General features: G+C 45.5%; 1 protein-coding gene across 1 annotated transcript in view; it reads right to left on the bottom strand.

Annotated features, from left to right (window-relative positions):
* LOC126267845 (trithorax group protein osa-like) overlaps positions 1 to 20,963 on the bottom strand; it is a 71,171-nt gene extending 50,208 nt beyond the window's left edge. The window contains exons 1-2 of the mRNA XM_049973153.1: positions 18,528 to 20,963; positions 7,246 to 7,346 (exon numbers count right to left, since the gene is read on the bottom strand). Coding sequence (XP_049829110.1) covers positions 7,246 to 7,346; positions 18,528 to 20,963 — 2,537 coding nt within the window. The remainder of the gene's footprint in view (positions 1 to 7,245; positions 7,347 to 18,527) is intronic.
* Positions 20,964 to 21,644: the final 681 nt, after the last annotated feature.

Here is a 21,644-nt window from a genome sequence, read left to right as displayed (position 1 = left end):
ACGCCAAGACCGTAGGATCCTACGCAGTGCCGTAGGGGACCGCACCGCCACTTCCCAGCAAATTAGGGACACTGTTGCTCCTGGGGTATCGGCGAGGACCATTCGCAACCGTCTCCATGAAGCTGGGCTACGGTCCCGCACACCGTTAGGCCGTCTTCCGCTCACGCTCCAACATCGTGCAGCCCGCCTCCAGTGGTGTCGCGACAGGCGTGAATGGAGGGACGAATGGAGACGTGTCGTCTTCAGCGATGAGAGTCTCTTCTGCCTTGGTGCCAATGATGGTCGTATGCGTGTTTGGCGCCGTGCAGGTGAGCGCCACAATCAGGACTGCATACGACCGAGGCACACAGGGCCAACACCCGGCATCATGGTGTGGGGAGCGATCTCCTACACTGGCCGTACACCTCTGGTGATCGTCGAGGGGACACTGAATAGTGCAAGGTACATCCAAACCGTCATCGAACCCATCGTTCTACCATTCCTAGACCGGCAAGGGAACTTGCTGTTCCAACAGGACAATGCACGTCCACATGCATAAAGTGCCACCCAACGTGCTCTAGAAGGTGTAAGTCAACTACCCTGGCCAGGAAGATCTCCGGATCTGTCCCCCATTGAGCATGTTTGGGACTGGATGAAGCGTCGTCTCACGCGGTCTGCACGTCCAGCACGAACGCTGGTCCAACTGAGGCGCCAGGTGGAAATGGCATGGCAAGCCGTTCCACAGGACTACGTACAGCATCTCTACGATCGTCTCCATGGGAGAATAGCAGCCTGCATTGCTGCGAAAGGTGGATATACACTGTACTAGTGGCGACATTGTGCATGCTCTGTTGCCTGTGTCTATGTGCCTGTGGTTCTGTCAGTGTGATCATGTGATGTATCTGACCCCAGGAATGTGTCAATAAAGTTTCCCCTTCCTGGGACAATGTGTTCTTATTTCAATTTCCTGGAGTGTTCTTGAGACGTTCCATGTCCTCTTTTGTATGTCTCCTTTCACTTTCATCAATTTTATTAATGTTCTATGTCATTGCACGGTAGTAATAGACCGAATAAGATTCTTATAATGAGAGAATTTGGACTGAGAGTGCAAAAAATACTTTTCACTTAATTCCTATACATGTTGGGTTACTTCCCTGGGTGGCCTGTGTGAGGTAAGCATCGGAGGACGTGGCACATGGCATTTTCGGTTGGGGGCTGCACTTCCCTGAGTTCTGAGGGTTTCGTACAATAGGTTTAAGCGCCTGGCGGAACGACTGACTTCGGTCGAGTTTCGCCTATTGTATGCAGGGCGAAACGACCTGCAAGACGTCTGAGTGTCACCGCAGTTTATGTGTTTACCGTTCTGGCGCGACAAGGGATCTCAGATCGACTCCATATCCCTAGATTTCCAGAAGGGGTTTGATGCCGATTCCTCACAACCGTCTATTAATCAAATTGCGAGCATGCGGATATCATCTCAGTTGTGTGACTGGGTTCGTGATTTCCTCTCAGAGAGGTTGCAGTTGGTAGTGATGGACGGTAAATCATCGAGTAGTGATATCTGGCGTTCCACAAGGTAGTGTCATAGGCACTCTGCTGTTCCTGATTTACATAAATGAAAAATCTGAGCAGCCCCCTTAGATTGTTTGCAGATGACGCTGTAATTTACCATCTAGTAAAATCATCAGACGATCAATTCCAATTACAAAATGATCTAGAGAGATTTCTGTATGGTGCGAAAAGTGGCAACTGGCACTAAACAAAGAAAAGTGCGAGGTCATCCATATGGGTACTAAAAGAAATCCGATAAATTTTGAGTATACAATAAATCGCACAAATCTAAGGGCTGTCAGTTCGACTAAATACCTAGGAATTACAATTACGAGCAACTTAAATAGATAATATTGTGGGGAAGGCGAAACAAAGACTGCGCTTTGTTGACAGAACACTTAGAAGATGCGACAGACCCACTAAAGAGACAGCCTGTATTAATCTTGTTCGTCCTCTGCTGGAATATCGCTGCGCGGTATGGGATTATAACCAGGTAGGATTGACGGAGGACGTCGAAAAAGTGCAAAGAAGTTCAGCTCGTTTAGTGTTATCGCGCAATAGTGGTGAGGGTGTCACTGATATGATACGCGAGTTGGGGTGGCAGTCACTGAAACAAAGGCGGTTTTCTTTGCTTCGAGATCTATTTACGAAATTTCAATCACCAACTTTCTCTTCCGAATGCGAAAATATTTTGTTGGCACCCACCTACGTAGGGAGAAATTATCATCATAATAAAATAAGAAAAACCAGAGCTCTAACGGAAAGATTTAGGTGTTCCTTTTTCCCACGAGCTATTCGAGAGTGGAATGGTAGAGGATTAGTATGAAAATGGTTCAATGAACCCTCTGCGAGGCACTTAAGCGTGAATTACAGAGTAATCTTGTAGATGTAGAAGCGTTCACTTTGTGAATGAACTGGCCATTTGGGCATGTTGATGGCCGACAGGAGCGTGGCTCGCTCTCCACCAATGTTCAGTCGTCCTTACACCGGTTGAACCTTATTCTGTGTGACGCCCATAGCATTGTCACGAAAAGTGGTCTTAACCTTCCGAACGGTTTCCAGCCAGCTGTCGCACAGTTTCTGGCAAAAGTTGATGCAGTAGCGCTGCTCCAATTATTCCGTCATTTCCCTTATAATGAAATACCGACCCAAGCACTGCACATTACTTCATTGAACTTCATTCAACTGCTGCTTGCCAGCAACCGACGCTATCGGCAGGCGGGAAAAAATTCACTCCTGCGCATAAAAGGTTCAACATCGAGACACGCAAGCGCGCTAGTTTCAACTCCATCAGGTGTTCACAAAGAAATAAAGGTAGGATACTTTTGTAACAAACCTCGTATTATTTGCGAATACTTACTGAAGTAGAGCACCTGATATTATATAGAATACTTTCCCGTTATAAGAATAAATCTTTCATTAGGAACAACGTAGTTTTCAAGTGATATGACTATTACATTTATATGAAACGTTAATGAAATCACTGTCACAGAAAATCACCAATTCAGTGGTAACATTCCATCATCACAGTAATAGTCAAAATGTCATCCATGTTTCATTAATTACTATTTGCACAATATATTAATTTTAATTAAAATATTTTTATATGAAGGCAACAGACACTCCCCCAACTGTAGAAAGTTTATTAAAACCATGAGCAGTTTCACGTCAGTTTAGGCGCATCCTCAGGTACTCTAAACAGGGATTTGAAAGGAAGTATTTTACAATTTCTTTTTTTTTACGCAGATTCAGTGGACACTGTTACATAGAGTAGAACAGACTCGTGCATTACGTACTCACGTAATTGTGTCTGTGGCATTATTAAACGCTTTCTTGAAGCTTCTCCCCGTCACGATAAAATTAAAATGCGCCAGAAACGTCTGTCGAACAGATGAAACAATGTGTCCCTAAAGCAAAATAAAATGAATATTTGATGCAGATTAAGTTGAATCAGCCCTTGAAAGCGTACGAATTCGTATATACGCACCAATACGCGCAAAATAGGAATCGCAGTGCGGTACAACTTTCATCCGAAGAGCGTCAGATCACAACCGATAATTCAGATTCCTCTAGAAAAAAAGTACCACAGGATTCCTTTCTTTGGAGGAAATTCTGAAAGAATAGGTAAATGCCTAAATTCATAAAACACATCCCCGGCTTATTATATTCCTAAGGACTACGGCAAAAAAATTTAGACACAAGGAAAGTATGCTTCGTGATATGTTTAAGTTATCGGGTGTCTACCGCATCTCTTGTCAGCAATGTGACGCCAAATATATAGGCCAAACTGTTGAATGTTTTTCAATTCCTGTTGCGTGAATTCAAGATCAGCACTAAGTGCGCATTTACCGACACAGGACACAAGATCAGGGACATAAACGAGAGTATGCAGATTATATATTTGGAAAATAAGGGTAACAACCTTAATATTTCAAAAGAGACAGCGATTTTCCTAGACTTACAAAAATCTCCATGAATATCCAGACAGAACGGAGGCATAGGAATGTTTTATACAATTTTGAATACCTATGGAAATAGCCCATTGTTCTAATGCTCGACAACGTATCTCACTTCAAGTGGAAGCTTTTACTCTTTATAAATTCTTTATTGGTTCTCCCATTTCGTGGAAAATTACAAAGTTTATATTAATAAAAAAATATTATTAGTTTGTAGCATACGGGATTAACTGTATTAGTTTCTATTCCCGCTTCGCCCATGTTTTATATGACTTGCTGATTTAAATTGTAATTTACTTCATGTGCAGCACCTCTCCTTCTTTCACTCTTCGCCGTTCGGTACACTAGCCCCACTTTGTCTAGCTCTATCCCGCTGGGTTTTCGTATACCACGGCCAATGCTGTTTTCCTCTTGGCTACTTGTATAGGGTTCCAGCTAGTTCAGTATTCCTTACGGCCGAGCACACATCATCTTCAGCTGATATTATGGTAAGTTTTATTGGTCATGATGTGCATCTGCGCTCGTTTTGAAGAGCTTATTTTACTCTCTCCGCACCAAATACTGGTTATTTTGTCTTAGGGAGATCCCGTTTTATCTATTCGTCAAATGCTTCTAACGGGTTTTTATTTTATCAGTAATGTCAAGGACGGGGAGAGGCTTCAAGTACAGCCTTAAGCAATGTTCCAGACAGAATTACGTAAGTACGTTATGTGCGGGTCTGTTCTACTCCATGAACAGTATTCATTAAACTGTGTAAAAATAAAAGTTGTAAAATACTTGCTTTCTAACCCCTGTTTAGATCACCTGAGGTTCAAATTGCTCTGAGCACTATGGGACTTAACATCTATGGTCATCAGTCCCCTATAACTTAGAACTACTTAAATCCAACTCACCTAAGGACATCACACAACACCCATTCATCACGAGGCAGAGAAAATCCCTGACCCCGCCGGGAATCGAACCCGGGCACGGGAAGCGAGAACGCTACCGCACGACCACCAGCTGCGGACGATCACTTGAGGATGCACCTAACTGGCGTGAAACCATTCGCGGCTTTAATAAACTTTCTACAGTCAGAGCGGCGTTTGCTGCCTTCATAAAGCGTACATTTGGCTGCGGTTGTCGACAATTGAAGATAATACACTCCTGGATATGGAAAAAAGAACACATTGACACCGGTGTGTCAGACCCACCATACTTGCTCCGGACACTGCGAGAGGGCTGTACAAGCAATGATCACACGCACGGCACAGCGGACACACCAGGAACCGCGGTGTTGGCCGTCGAATGGCGCTAGCTGCGCAGCATTTGTGAACCGCCGCCGTCAGTGTCAGCCAGTTTGCCGTGGCATACGGAGCTCCATCGCAGTCTTTAACACTGGTAGCATGCCACGACAGCGTGAACGTGAACCGTATGTGCAGTTGACGGACTTTGAGCGAGGGCGTATAGTGGGTATGCGGGAGGCCGGGTGGACGTACCGCCCAATTGCTCAACACGTGGAGCGTGAGGTCTCCACAGTACATCGATGTTGTCGCCAGTGGTCGGCGGAAGGTGCACGTGCCCGTCGACCTGGGACCGGACCGCAGCGACGCACGGATGCACGCCAAGACCGTAGGATCCTACGCAGTGCCGTAGGGGACCGCACCGCCACTTCCCAGCAAATTAGGGACACTGTTGCTCCTGGCGAAGACCATTCGCAACCGTCTCCATGAAGCTGGGCTACGGTCCCGCACACCGTTAGGCCGTCTTCCGCTCACGCCCCAACATCGTGCAGCCCGCCTCCAGTGGTGTCGCGACAGGCGTGAATGGAGGGACGAATGGAGACGTGTCGTCTTCAGCGATGAGAGTCGCTTCTGCCTTGGTGCCAATGATGGTCGTATGCGTGTTTGGCGCCGTGCAGGTGAGCGCCACAATCAGGACTGCATACGACCGAGGCACACAGGGCCAATACCCGGCATCATGGTGTGGGGAGCGATCTCCTACACTGGCCGTACACCTCTGGTGATCGTCGAGGGGACACTGAATAGTGCAAGGTACATCCAAACCGTCATCGAACCCATCGTTCTACCATTCCTAGACCGGCAAGGGAACTTGCTGTTCCAACAGGACAATGCACGTCCGCATGTATCCCGTGCCACCCAACGTGCTCTACAAGGTGTAAGTCAACTACCCTGGCCAGCAAGATCTCCGGATCTGTCCCCCATTGAGCATGTTTGGGACTGGATGAAGCGTCGTCTCACGCGGTCTGCACGTCCAGCACGAACGCTGGTCCAACTGAGACGCCAGATGGAAATGGCATAGCAAGCCGTTCCACAGGACTACATCCAGCATCTCTACGATCGTCTCCATGGGAGAATAGCAGCCTGCATTGCTGCGAAAGGTGGATATACACTGTACTAGTGCCGACATTGTGCATGCTCTGTTGCCTGTGTCTATGTGCCTGTGGTTCTGTCAGTGTGATCATGTGATGTATCTGACCCCAGGAATGTGTCAATAAAGTTTCCCCTTCCTGGGACAATGAATTCACGGTGTTCTTATTTCAATTTCCAGGAGTGTATGTAATTAATCAAAACAATTTTATTTCGGTAGAGGGTAATAATTACTGAGCAAGACAGAGAGCGAAATACACAGCGCAATAATAACTGAGGCCATTGTAAGTGCCCGCCCCCGGTAGCTGAGTGGTCAGCGCGACAGAATATCAATCCTAAGAGCACGGGCTCAATTCCCGGAGATTTTATCCGCTCAGGGACTGGATGTTGTGTTTTCCTAATCATTATCATTTCGTCCCCATCGACGTGCAAGTCGCCGAAGTGGCGTCAGGTCGAAAGACTTGCGCCTCCCTGACGGGAGGCCCCAGTCACACGACATTTACATTTTATTTGGCTCTGAGCAGTATGGGACTTAACTTCTGAGGTCATCAGTCCCCTAGAACTTAGAACTACTTAAACCTAACTAACCTAAGGACATCACGAACATTCATGCCAGAGGCAGGATTCGAACCAACGACCGTAGTGGTCGCGCGGTTCCAGACTGTAGCGCCTAGAACCGCTCGGCTACATTTTATATTTTATTTATTATAAGTTCTACAAGTTCTACTCGGAGATGGAGACACTGACACAACAGAGGAAATCATGGCGTGCCGAACAAAACCAGCTGGAAGAATCCCCTCCATCCCCCCCATCTCCTCCATCCCCCCCCCCCCCCCAAAGAAATGACAACAAGTGCCGGTGTGTGAGTTAATGATGTAATTATTTCCTACCTGGATCCTGGTGATCTTGTGTTCGTTCCCCGGGGGCCCGGGATGGGCGCACGCTGTCCCCGCATGACTGCTCGCCTCGACTGCGGCACAGGGGTCTGCGGCTTCGGCACCATCAGACAGAAAACTCAGTGTCACCAAGATTTTACGGAAATGGAAAAGAGCTCGGCGTCTAACCAGGCAAACGTGTTTCGTCAGCCGAGGCTTTGCGAACGTATTGATACTCTACTCATTTAGTATGGTGATTGCAGAGAACATATTCGAACACTTCAGTCTCTTAACTTGCTAAAGAAAATATAACTGATCTTAGCTGGCCACAAATATCTGTACATTACACTCATAACTCGTTTAAATTCGTAAACACTATTTTGATTACACACAATCGTTGACTACAGGCACTTGCGTAATAGAAAAGTGAGTAAACCTCCATTGACAGTGCAGCTGAGAAGAGCGCGCAGTGTTCAGGTCGTCCACGTGCTTCTGACATTTCATTCCAACCTAATAACTTTGTAGCAAGGAGAGCTGTCAATACATGTATGTAGCAGGTGAGTTGGTACACACCATAGTGGACTCTTTCGAATTCTCATCCGCTATCGCGAGGCGAGACTCAAAACACTGAAGATCTACCAATTGCAGCCAATAGAGGCCTAGACGATAAATGAACAGACCCCCATGCTGCCATTTTGGGTGGCAACCTGGAGGGCTGTGTCGACCACTGCGCGCACACACACTCACAAAAATCCTTGGGCCACGTATGCTGCATCCTCCGTTCGCAGTCACACTCAGGTGCCTTCAGCTTCGGGCCCACCAGAGCCTGTTAACTGGTTGTGCATTTGCACCAGACGGCGTGATCGGCTTACTTCGGAGTTTGCTTCTGAGGCATGCCTCTCGACTATCCAATCTATCCCTCACTCGCCCCCGTCCGCGCCAGCCCTGCTCCAACACCGTGGTGCGTGAAGAAAATTAGCAAGAAAACAACTGTGCAAACTGGAGCCAAGACGTCGAGGTCTATTCACTGAAGAATGTATGATTTGTCCGACGCCTCGTGATCGCCTCTGGTGCAGCAGAGAAGAGGGTCGGTCATATTTTGGAGCCGTCTCATATGCCGATGTCGAACGCCCCTAATCACTAGTGAGGGTAATTTCAGACCTGTGCAATGTTGAGACAGAATACACCAAGCTGTCGTCCAGCTCTTTAGTCACCATTGTGGCGACAGTTTAGTCTTTCAAGATAATAATGCACGATAACACTGTACCCTCTTCGTAACACCTTGCTCCAGTATGCAGGAATCAACCGATTGGAATGGCCTGCAGTATCTGCTGACATAAACTTGATTGAGCCCCACTTGGGACCAGATAAAACTTTTTTCAGTGATTTATCATAGAAGCTCTCTTCACACACTGGATAACTTCAGGAAGTTCGCTGTTGAAGTGTGGGACAGATATTCCGACAACTTTGTAGCATGTGAAGGAGGCACGTATTGGGGAAACACTGCCATTTGCTGAAGCGGCCATCACAACCAGAAAATATCGTTAGGTTTAGCCCACACATGCATTTTTATTTATCATCGTGCAATCCCATGATGATTTTGATGACTGTACGCCCCGGGTAAGGGGTTGCCTACACTTTAATGTTGCGCGCTGCACCATTCACTTGGCATGATACAGGAATAATATTTTCCAAATGTGTCTTAATGAATTATTTTAACTAAGTGCTGTGCTTTTTGATCATAATATGGCTTGATGATTGTACTTGGTTCCGAAACCGGTTGCCACCAGACAACTAAAGACTAAAGCAAATAACATCGAGGAGGTCAAACCGCATTACAATGCATACGGAGGACACGGTATTGAATGCTACCCAGCAACAGATTTTGACTTTAAAGATGCTTAAAGATGTGCACTTTGATACAGACTGCTCTTAAAGCGATTACTCACACATTCGTTGATACGAGGAAGGTACAAAACCTTTGGGAGTAGTTAATAAGCCGCAGGCGTCACACTTTTACAATAAACGCTATTCTTAGAACTTACTGTATAGATTAAAATTAACACCACTGTTACACAGGTCCCACAAATGTTGAGGAGCAAATTTACGCAGTCACTAGAGCAATCAAAACTGAATATTTTCAGATGAGAATTCAATGATTAGAATAATTTTTTTTTGCTTTTTTATATTTTTCGTTCCCAACTCGTGAGACAGAGCCTGCTGTTGGGGAGCTTGGTTCTTTCAGCCACTATATCCGTAAGCTCGGAGTGTGGCAGAGAGGATTCCATCTGGGAAGGTTTGAGAAGGGGTTCCCAGTACCAGCTTTCGTCTAATGACCACGGGAAACCTTCCGAAAACTTCCGTCAGACTGGGGGATTGGAACTATTTTAATTTACTTCTTGGGCTGTGTTGCTTATTGCCCCACACTAAAATTAAAATTTTGTTACATACACTATGTCATCAAAGTATCCGGACACCTGGCTGAAAATGACGCACAACTTCGTGGCGCCCTCCATCGGTAATGCTGGAATTCAATATGGTGTTGGCCCACCCTTAGCCTTGATGACCGCTTCCACTCTCGCAGGAATACGTTCAAGGTTTCTTGGGGAATGACAGCCCATTCTTCACGGAGTGCTGCACCGGGGAGAGGTATCGATGTCGGTAGGTGAGGCCTGGCACGAAGGCAGCGTTCCAAAACATTCCAAAGGTGTTTTATAGGATTCAGGTTAGGACTCTGTGCAGACCAGTCCATTACAGGGATGTTATTGTCGCGTAACCACTCCGCCACAGGCCGTGCGTTATGAACAGGTGATCGATCGTGTTGAAAGATGAAATCGACATCCCCGAATTGCTCATCAACAGTGGGAAGCAAGAAGGTGCTTAAAACATCAATGTAGGCCTGTGCTGTAATATTACTACGCAAAACAACAAAGTGTGCAAGTCCCCTTCATCAAAAACACGACCACACTATAACACCATCGCCTCCGAATTTTACTGTAGGCAGCTGACGTTCACCGGGCATTCGCCATACCCACAGCCTGCCATCGGATCGCCCCATTGTGTACCACGATTCGTCACTCCACACAACGTTTTTCCACCGTTCAGTCGTCTAATGTTTACGCTCCTTACACCAAGCGAGGCGTCGTTTGGCTTTCACCGGCGTGATGTGTAGCTTATGGGCAGCGACTCGACCAAGAAATCCAAGTTTTCTCACCTCCCGCCTAACTGCCATAGTGCTTGCAGTGGATCCTGATGCTGTTTGGAATTCCTGTGTGATGGTCTGGATAGATGTCTGCCAATTACACATTACGACCCTCTTCAACTGTCGGATGTCTCTGTCAGTCAACAGACCAGGTCGGTCTGTACGCTTTTGTGCTGTACGCGTCCCATCACGTTTCCACTTCACTATCACATCGGAAAAAGTGGACCTAGGGATGTTTAGGAGTGTTAAAATCTCGCGTACAGCCGTATGACACAAGTGATACCCAATCACCTGACCACGTTCGAAGTCCGTGAATTCCGCAGAGCGCCCCATTCTGCTCTTCATGATGTCTGATAACTACTGAGGTCGCTGATATGGAATACCTGGCAGTAGGTGGCAGTACAATGCACCTAATATGAAAAAGAATAGTTTTTGAGGTATCCGGATGCTTTGATCACATAGTGTATATATTGTGGGGAGTGGGGGAGAGAGTTGTCCTGGAGGATAGAGTCCCTAGGAACACATGATTGTTTCAATCTAGTTACTGCAGTTTAGAATCACATGACGCAATATGCACTAGAGACTGCCATAATCAATTCCCGGCATTTTCTGCTATTTTTGGTGTTGTTGTGAGACGTGAAGTTCTGTTTTGTGCAGCGTTTGGCTCAAATGGCTCTGAGCACTGTGGGACTTAACATCTGAGGTCATCAGTCCCCTAGAACTTAGAACTACTTAAACCTAACTAACCTGAGGAGACCAAACACATCCATGCCCGAGGCAGGATTCAAACCTGCGACTGTAGCGGTCGCGCGGTTCTATACTGAAGCGCTTAGAACCGCTCGGTCACAGAGGCCGGCCTATGTAGCGTTTGTATGTACCGTCAGTTCTACATATTTAAGTGCTATACAATACTTTAAAGCTAGGATATTGTTAATTCAACAGTTACACAGTATTACGGTGAATAAATTTCTGCATACTTTTAAAACTAGTTACATAATGACTCGAAGGTTAAGCTATACTTTGTCGGCCGCGCACCGTCTTGTACGTTGAAACGGAAGGTCTTTCTACCATGGAACACATTATATTAGCATATGAACTGACGGACGAAGTAAGAGGGACAAAGGAAGCAGGCTAGCACAAGCGAAGAGAGCATTCGTGGCCAAGACGAATCTGTTAGCATCAAAGACTGGCTCTAATTTGGATAATACTTTTCTGAGTTTGGAGCATAGCGCTGTATAGTAGTAAGACTGTAACAGAAGGCAATGAAAATTTTGCTACGTGGTTCTATAGATGCATGTTGAAAATCAGGTGGACCCATAAGAAATGAGGAGGTCCTTCGCAGAAACGCAGATAAAACAAATATGTGGAAAACACTTATAAGAAGGGGACACATGACGGCAAGACGTATGTTAAGACATGGAGGTAAAATTTCCATGGTACTAGAGGGAGATGCAGAGGGTAAAAACTGCAGTGAAAACCAGAGATCTGAATGCATCCAACAAATAATAGAGGACGATGGGTATTAGTATCACTATGAGATGAAGAGGTCTGTATAGGACGCGATATCGTGGCGGGTCTCATCAAAACAGTCAGTAGACTGATGACCCTTGAAAATAAAATAACAGTTTTTATATGTATAGTACATGATCCGATGTAAGAGATGGCCTGAAGTCCGTATTCTAAATAAAGCCATAAATAAATAAAGAGTAAGTATAAGCATGAAGTAAACGCCATTAAAACCTCCTTGTTGGCTCCACATTGTGGATGCCACATTTGTTACATGGCCACAAAGCAAAGAAGAACACCGTTACTTGACATTCATCGCAAAACCAACTTCACCCTGAAAGTAGAGAGTGAGGCCAGTATTCCTTTCGTAGATGTACTGATGTATACAAAATTTGACAATACTACAAGCCTAAAAACGCAAACAGATATTTAGATGCCTCTTCGCACCACCACACAGTCCAGGAGCAAGCTTTCCTCAGATTCATTCTTCAGGTGCCCTCCGCATCAGTGACAATAACAGCTTGGAAAACGAATTGGACTTCTTAAAGAAGATAATGACGGCCAATGGCTACGATGATTTGTCGATAGACAGGGCTTTCGAAAAAAAACATTATTAATTATTTTAATATGAAGCCCCCCTCTTCCATGAATCCCGGAAGTACCGATGTGCGGAAGCTTGCAAGACCCAACGAAGCACATATCCGTTCTGTAGGTGCAACTACAATTGGGGGGGGGGGGGTTTCTATTGAGAGACTAGACAAACATGTGGTTCTTGAAGAAGGGGAGCAGCCTTTAATGTAGTTGCACAGTCAACAGTCTGGATGATTGACATCTGGCCTTGTAACGTCAGCCAACATGGCCCTCTACGTTGTTGTTGCCAACGGCTGAAATAAGAATAAATTACAGTCGTTACTTTTCCCGAGAGCATGCATCTCTACTGTATGGTTTAATGACGATGTCATCCTCTTGGGTAAAATATTCCGGAGGTAAAACAGTCCCCATACGGATTTCCGGGCGGGGACTCTCAGGAGAGCATCGTTATCAGGAGCAACAAAACTGGCGTTCTAAGGATCGGAGCGTGCAATATCAGAGCCCTTAATCGGGTAGGTAGGTTAGGAAATTTAAAAAGGGAAATGGATAGGTTTTTGTCGGATATAGTGGGAATTAGTAAAGTGCGGTGGCAAGAGAGTACACCGTAATAAATACTAAATCATATGAGAGTCATACAACAGTAGGTCTAATTATGAATAAGAAAGAAGGACTCCGGTTAAACTACTATCAACAGCATAGGGAATGCAATATCGTAGCGAAAACAGACACGAAGCCAACTCCCTCCACAGTATTACAAGTTTAGACGCCAATTAGCACCGCAGATGGTGACGAGATTAAAAGAATATGTGACAAGGGACAAAAAGGTTTTCAGGTAATTAAGGGAAAGGGAAATATAACTAGAATTCTATAGTACGAAAAGGAAGAAAAGGACAAATGTACGTCTGCGAGCAAGGAATGAAAGACGAAGCCGCCTTGTCGAATTTTGCACAGAGGGTAATTCAAAAATCGCTAACAGTTTGTTTATGGATTACAAAAGAATAATGTACACACCGACCTGATCTGGAGACACCGGACGGTTTCGGATTGATTACATAATGGTGAGACAGAGATTTCGGAACCAGATTTTAAACTGTAAGACGTTTCCAGAAGCAGTTCTACGAGGTGCATTCAAGTTCTAAGGCCTCCGATTTTTTTTCTCCGGACTGGAAAGAGATAGAAACATGCGCATTGTTTTAAAATGAGGCCGCGTTCATTGTCAATATGTCCCAGAGATGGCAGCACCGTATGGCAGATGGAATTTTACCGCCAGCAGTGAGAATGAGAACTGTTTTAAATACTTAAAATGGCGACGTTTTCCTTACTTGAACAGCGTGCAATCATTCGTTTTCTGAATTTGCGTGGTGTGAAACCAATTGAAATTCATCGACAGTTGAAGGAGACATGTGGTGATGGAGTTATGGATGTGTCGAGAGTGCGTTCGTGGGTGAGACAGTTTAATGAAGGCAGAACATCGTGTGACAATAAACCAAAACAACCTCGGGCTCGCACAAGCCGGTCTGACGACATGATCGAGAAAGTGGAGAGAATTTTTTGGGGGGATCGCCGAATGACTGTTGAACAGATCGCCTCCAGAGTTGGCATTTCTGTGCGCGCAATCCTGCATGACGACCTGAAAATGCGAAAAGTGTCATCCAGGTGGGTGCCACAAATGCTGACGGACGACCACATGGCTGCCCGTGTGACATGTTGCCAAGCAATGTTGACGCGCAACGACAGCATGAATGGGACTTTCTTTTCGTCGGTTGTGACAATGGATGAGACGAGGATGCCATTTTTCAATCCAGAAACAAAGCGCCAGTCAGCTCAATGGAAGCACACAGATTCACCGCCACCAAAAAAAATTTCGGGTAACCGCCAGTGCTGAAAAAATGATGGTGTCCATGTTCTGGAACAGCGAGGGCGTAATTCTTACCCATTGCGTTCCAAAGGGCACTACGGTAATAGGTGCATCCTACGAAAATGTTTTGAAGAACAAATTCCTTCCTGCACTGCAACAAAAACGTCCGGGAAGGGCTACGCGTGTGCTGTTTCACCAAGACAACGCACCCGCCCATCGAGCTATCGTTACGCAACAGTTTCTTTGTGATAACAACTTTGAAGTGATTCCTCATGCTCCCTACACACCTGACCTGGCTCCTAGTGACTTTTGGCTTTTCCACCAATGAAAGACACTCTCCGTGGCCGCACATTCACCAGCCGTGCTGCTATTGCCTCAGCGATTGTCCAGTGGTCAAAACAGACTCCTAAAGAAGCCTTAGTCGCTGCCATGGCGTCAGCGTTTTGAAAAATGTGTACTTCTGCAGAGCGATTACTTCGAGAAGTAATGCCAGTTTCATCGATTTCGGGTGAGTAGTTAATTAGGAAAAAAATTCGGAGGCATTAGAACTTTAATGCACCTCGTACACTCTGACCACAACATATTGGTTATGAGCTGTGGACTAAAACTGAAGAAACTGCAAAAAGGTAAGAATTTATGCTGATGCGATCTGGACAAGATAAAGTATCAGAGCTGGTTGCGCATTTCAGAGGAAATATTACGCAACGACTGACTACACCAGTGGAAGGTGGTAGGGTACTCTGGAGAGTCAGCCACGACAAAAGTATTCCACCAGGAGTGGAAGCTGCATGAGACAGGAGAAATTTCCTCAGACTTCAAGATGAATGTAATAATTTCAGTTCAAAAAAAAGTCAGGTGCTGACAGGTTTAAATATTAATGACCATCAGTTTAATAAGTGTTGTTTATAAAATACATACACGAATTATTTACTGGCGACTGGTAAGAAAAAACTGGTTGAAGCCGACCTCGAGGAAGATCAATCAGGATTCCGGAGACATATAGGAAGACGGAAGGCAATATGACTTGTTTAAAAAGATAGGCTGACGGAAGGCTAACCTACTTTTAAAGCATTTAAAGACTTAAAGAAACCTTTTCACGACCTTTCCAGAATGACTTTTCACTCTGCGACGCTATTGAAAGCATTCTGGTAGAGTAGAACTCTGTGCGTGTCCGGAACTTGGAACTGGGATCTTTGCAGGAGAACTTCAGTGAAATTTGGAAGGTAGGAGGTGAGATACTGACGGAAGTTAAGCGAGTCAAAGTCGCGAGTGGGGCTTGAAAAGCTCAGTTGGTAGAGTACTTTCCCGACAAAGACAAGGTTTCAAGATTCGGGCCATTGTCTGGCAATACCCACTCTGAAACTGTGAAAGACGCAGAGGTTATTTATAACTTGTACAGAAACGAAAGGGCTGTTTTCAAGAAAGGGAAGCAGTGACTGAGAATGGAGTGAGACAGGTTCGTAGCCCATCCCCGATTTTATTCAATCCGTACATTGAGCAAGCAGTAAAGGAAACCAAAGAAAAATTTGGAGAAGGAATTAAAGTTCAGGGACGAGAAATAAAAACTTTGAGGTTTGCCGATGACATTGTAATTCGGTCAGAGACAGCAAAGGACCTGGAAAAGCAGTTGAACAGAATGGACAGTGTCTTGAAAGGAGGGGATGTAAGATGAACATTAACAAAGGTAAAACAAGTGTAACGGAATGAAGTCGAATTGATCAGGCGACACTGAGGGAATTACATTAGAAAATGAGGTATTTAAAGTAGTAGATGAGTTTTGCTATTTGGGCAGTAAAATAACTGATGATGGCCGAAGTAGAAAGGGTATAAAATATATACTGGCAATGACAAGAAAGCGTCTCTGACGAAGAGAATTTAACATCGAATATAAATTTGAGCGTTAGGAAATCTTTCCTATAGGTATCTGTCTGGAGGGAACCATTCTAAGGAAGTGAAACGTGGACGATAAGAAGACCACACAATAAGACAACGTAAGGTTTTGAAATGTGGTGTTACAGAAGAATGCTGACGATTAGAAGGGTAGATCGCGTAACTGATGAGGAGGTACTGAATAGAATGGGAAGATACGAAATGAGTGGCACTACCTGATTAAAAGAGGGTTCGGTTGATAAGACATACTCTGAGATATCAAGGAATCACCAGTCAATTATTGGAGGGAAGCTTAGTAAAAACTGTAGATGGAAACCAAGAGATGAATACGTAAGCAGGTTTAAATGGGTGCAGGTTGCAGTAGTTATTCTGAGATGAAGACGACTGCACAGGATAGAGTATAACGGAGATCTGCATCAAACAACAATAAAAATAATAGTAAGAATTACGAGGAACCGCTTTCTCATTGTGTTAGATTACCGCATGGTTCATCTACGTGCCACTGTTCTGGTTCTGGAGTTACTGAAAGAATCTGCAGAATTCTATTGGAAAATGATACTTTAAAGTCAAAAACAAAACAAACAAAAAACATATAAGACTTTTCCTATACAAAATAGACGCACTTGGACATCCATCATCCCACTATGCGGGTCTATGAAGTGACGTGTGGCTATGGCACAGTGTATGTAGGCGAAAAGGAAAGGATTATGAGAGAGCTTATTATGGAATATGATCGTCAGACGCAAAACAAAAAAAATGGCTCTGAGCACTATGGGACTCAACAACTGAGGTCATCAGTCCCCTAGAACTTAGAACTACTTAAACCTAACTAACCTAAGGACATCACACAAATCCATGCCTGAGGCAGGATTCGAAACTGCGACCGTAGTGATCGCGCAGTTCCAGACTGAAGCGCCTAGAACCGCTCGGCCACTCCGGCCGGCTCGTCAGACGCAGTTAAATCGAAGTTACACTGGTGGAGCCTTAGAACTGCGATCAAGGCACTGATCTCAACAACGTACGTGTGCTGGCCAAGGAGACCAACGTCCATAGAAGAATAGCGTTTAATATTTGCAAGAACGAATGTTGTAAGTAGGCTGTTTAGGTTTTTATGTTGGTAACGCCACACAGCAGTGGTAGATGTGGGGAGAGAGATGGCGGAGTTTTGAGAGCGGATGATCTAGACTTGTGTCCATCAGAAAGAGGAAATTTCTAAGAGTGGATGTCATGAACTGATATACTTTTGAACACTATTAAGGTAAATACATTGTTTGTTCTGTATCAGAATCTTTCATTTGCTGACTATGCCTATCAGTAGTTAGTGCCTTCCGTAGTTAGAATCTTAGAATCTTTTATTTAGCTTGCAGTATTGGCGCTCGCTGTATTGCAATAGTTCGAGTAACTAAGATTTTTGTGAGGCAAGTGATTCACGAAAGGTATAGGTTATTGTTCGTCAGGGCCATTCTTTTGTAGGGATTATTGAAAGTCAGATTGCGTTGCGCTAAAAATATTGTATGTCAGTTTATTGATGATCAGAATAAGTAGAGAGAGAAATGTCTGAGCACGTTCAGTTTTGCTCAGCTGTTTGAAAAGCAAATAAAGTAGAGGTTTTCCAGCACTGTCATTTATAAAAAATTTCTAAGGGAATGTTTCAATGTGACTTCATTAGAGAAGACTGCTACAAGCTTGCACCCTCGTGACTTACCGAGATCAAGGAAGTAAATACGCCGCCACGGTGCGCAAGAAATACAAATAGCGGGCTGGAAGGTTTCTCTGCGCAACGACAAGAATATTTCGATAAACTTTCCCCCTTCTTTGCTCTACCTATTTAGCTTCTGCTTTATGACGATAGACCACGATTTGCAGCCGGAGAAATTTAGCCAGAAGCCCTTCTTCATATTAAGAGTGGTAAATCTCCTTTTCTATCCAATTACGATGGTCCGCCAATTGTAGCCAGTAGAATGTTACCCAACAGCCCTATTTCTTCAGTATAAGCGCTGGAAAACTCCCTTTTAGAAGTAAATGCTAGCTGTAGACACCAGGAGATCCCAGCTGAGCGGTCGAAACGTCAAACACATAGAAGAAATTGAAGAGGAACACGACATGGCCCAATAACCTAAAAGATTTATCTTCAGTGACAGCAGCCACGAATACCTGCATAGTTATATAAACAGAGGACAGTTTAAATACAATTAAAATTTCTGCAGTAACTGCAGCAATCATGATAGGTAGTTTCCCTGTAGTACTCACCTGCAAATCATGTGCTGCCGCTGGTGCTTGTCTCCCACCCTGTTGACCAATTTCTGTAGGCACGGACTCAGATCTGGCCGTCTCGGATGATCGCGGCGGTTGTACCGGTGCGGCTGCCCGAGATGTAGTGGGTTGCGATGCGTTCTCCTTTGCTGATGCTTGGCTCCCAACATGCTGACCAGTTTCTGTAGACACGAGCTCTGATCCAGTCGTTTCAGACGATCGCTGTGGTTGTGGTGGTGCTGCTGCCTGTGATGTGGTGGGTTGCGGTGTTTCTTCCGTCTCGTTTGCTTGGCTCTCAATGACTGTCACAGACAAAGGTGATACGTCTGCCTCAGAATCCTCTAATGAAGCTTCTTCGGCTGCTTTTCGCCTTTGCTCTAGGTACTCCTTTAACTGCTGTAATGTTTTTATATCATGAGAATGCGGAAATACGTGCCCTCCCTGGAGCAAAAGACGAAGATGACGTCTAAGCATCAGACTTCGGACATCATTTACGTATCCGTGAGACTGCCTCTTTATATTCTGTGGTGGGTCTTCCTGCAAGACTTCGAGTACTCTAGCACCTATTTCAGTAACTGGAGGCTTGAACCTGGATGCTCCCTGAGTTTGTTGTGTAAAGGGTTGCATTTCGATAAAGGCCAGTGACATAGGTGTGTCCGTACCCGCAGACATCTTGGTGGAATGTTGCTGATTCACTTCAGTTGCATCAGGTATTCGTACAAACACAGCAGGATTCTTGGCCTTCGACTGAGACAGTTCTGCTATTGCAGCCCGCAGTATCTGGGATTCTGTTGCGTCCGACAGACTGCTCTGCAGGTGTCCGTTCAATTCTGACGCATCTGGCAATCGCACATACACGTCTGCACCGTTGGCTGTGCGCTGAGTCAATCCTTGTGCTTCAGACTGTTGTGGAGGCTGCACTCCTCTTGCGCCAGGTACTTGTAGAGATGGTGGTAATTGTGCAGATGGAGGCAAATTTGGGGACTCTTGCTGAACTGATCCCATCGGCTGGATAACTTGAGCAGACGCAGGTGACTGTATATTATTCCCTCTGGTTCCTTGCGCAGGTCTAAGAGTATATGAGCCAGAATACAGCATCTGAAATTGTTCTGCTGTACCTGATTTTGGGTCTACAACAAGGAACTCGTTTCCTCTTTCTCCTCCTCCTATGGTCACAGACTCTAGACTGTCGTATAGTTGGAATGGTGCTGGTGTGTCATTATGAGGCAAATTTGACACAACAGGTAGAGCTGGCTCCTTGGCAGAACAACAACGCTGGCATACCTCAAAAGGGTTCATCACCTGATGAGGTGCAGGTACTGCATTTTGCACGACATTTGGCTGTGGCCGCTCCTGAGCGCCTTGCATTGCGTTTCTCGCCGTATCAGCTGTTGGCAGTTGTCCACCTTGTGGTTCCTGGGCATCAGGTTGATCTCTAAGCGCCTGGGATTCCCGTTGGACGCAACAACGCAAACACTGTTCAGGCAGCCCTAACTGTGGACTTGGTGCCCGAATAGATGACACAGGCGACATCTGGAGGCCACGCCCATCCTGCTGTAGTGGGAGTGCCGGATTAGGTGCCCCAATAGATGACACAGGTGACATTTGGAGGCCACGCCCATCCTGCTGTAGTGGAAGAGCCGGATTATCTGCAAGAGATGACTGAAGGATGGGCTGAAAGGTATGTGAAGGTACATTCGTGGATGGTGGTGGATGATATTGGTGGACAGGTTCCTGAGTTACAGGACGTTGAGCTCGCGGGTCACGCGAACGTCCATATTGGTTTAGATGTACAGGACGTTGAGTTCCTGGTTCATGTGACAATCTATATTGATTTGGAGGTACAGGACGTTGAGCTTGTGGTTCAAGCGACCATCCACGTTGGTTTGGAGGCACAAGACGTTGAGATTGTGGTTCAAACGACCACCCACGTTGGTTTGGAGGTACAGGACGTTGATCTTGTGGTTGATTCAAAAATCCATATTGGTTTAGAGGTACTTGGTTTAGAGGTATATGACGTTGAGCTTGTGGCTCAAGAAACCATCCAAATTGGTTTGGAGGTACAGGAGGTTGAGCTTGTGCTTCCTGCGACAATCCAAATGGGTGTAGAGGTACATGACATTGAGCTTGTTGTTCATATGGCCATGCATATTGGTTTGGAGGTACAGGACGTTGACCTTCTGGTTCAAGCGGCCATCCATATTGCTTTGGAGGTACAGGACAATGAGCTTGTGGTTCATTCAAGTTTCCATATTGGTTTAGAGGTGCATGACGCTGAGCTGGTGGTTCATGCGAACACCCACATTGGTTTGGAGGTACAGGATGTTGAGCTTGTTGTTCATGTGGGAATCCATGGCCGAAAATGCGTGGGTCTGCTGGTGGCATTGGCACATTGTGCGCCCAGCCAACTGACGAGGGGGCGCCCTGATACATCGGTGCTTGGGGTTGTTGCTCACTTGCGAGAGACTGGGATGCCTGTGGAACGTTTTCTAAAGCAACTGGCGACAGCACACTGCGACTGTCGGAAGAGGAGAGTGGCGACAATGGCGATTCTTCTGCTGCTGCTGTGAACGACAGCTTACGTGGGTTGTAGTAGCGCCCTCGAAATTCTTGGGGCTGCCCTCCTGGAGCGCCACACCTTCTGCAGGGTGACCCGAGATCTGCCTCGTCTGCTTCACTTCTCTGCAAAGAACGGCCGCAAGTGTAGCAATACTGGATTTTTGGTTCCGACGTTGCTTCTGAAAGCAAAGACGTTGTTATGGCCTCATCCACAGCGCAGGCTAGTGACTCATACGAGCCTGATCAAACCAAATAAGTGATTTAAATAGTACCCTCACCTTCAGAAGAGCTTTCAGAGGACTCTCCAGATTGCATCCATCTGCCAGATGCAATTGACAGAGACTGCATCCCACATGCTCAGACAAATAGCGAGACAGCCACGATAGTTGTACTGTAGTGATGCCAAGGTGACGTACCTTAACCTGTATAAAGGCATGATTCATTTAGTGATAAATCAGTCACGAATTATTAAATAGACAGTAATCGTTATCTACCGGTATTAATGGTAACCTAATCCTATGGGAGTTTAATTTCCGTTTGTACCTACCTTCTTCC

This window comes from Schistocerca gregaria, chromosome 4 (assembly GCF_023897955.1).
Source record: "Schistocerca gregaria isolate iqSchGreg1 chromosome 4, iqSchGreg1.2, whole genome shotgun sequence".
Classification (NCBI taxonomy): Eukaryota; Metazoa; Arthropoda; class Insecta; order Orthoptera; family Acrididae; genus Schistocerca; species Schistocerca gregaria.
The sequence above is the reverse complement of the archived record's forward strand: the minus strand, read 5'-3'. Positions and strand labels throughout refer to the sequence as shown.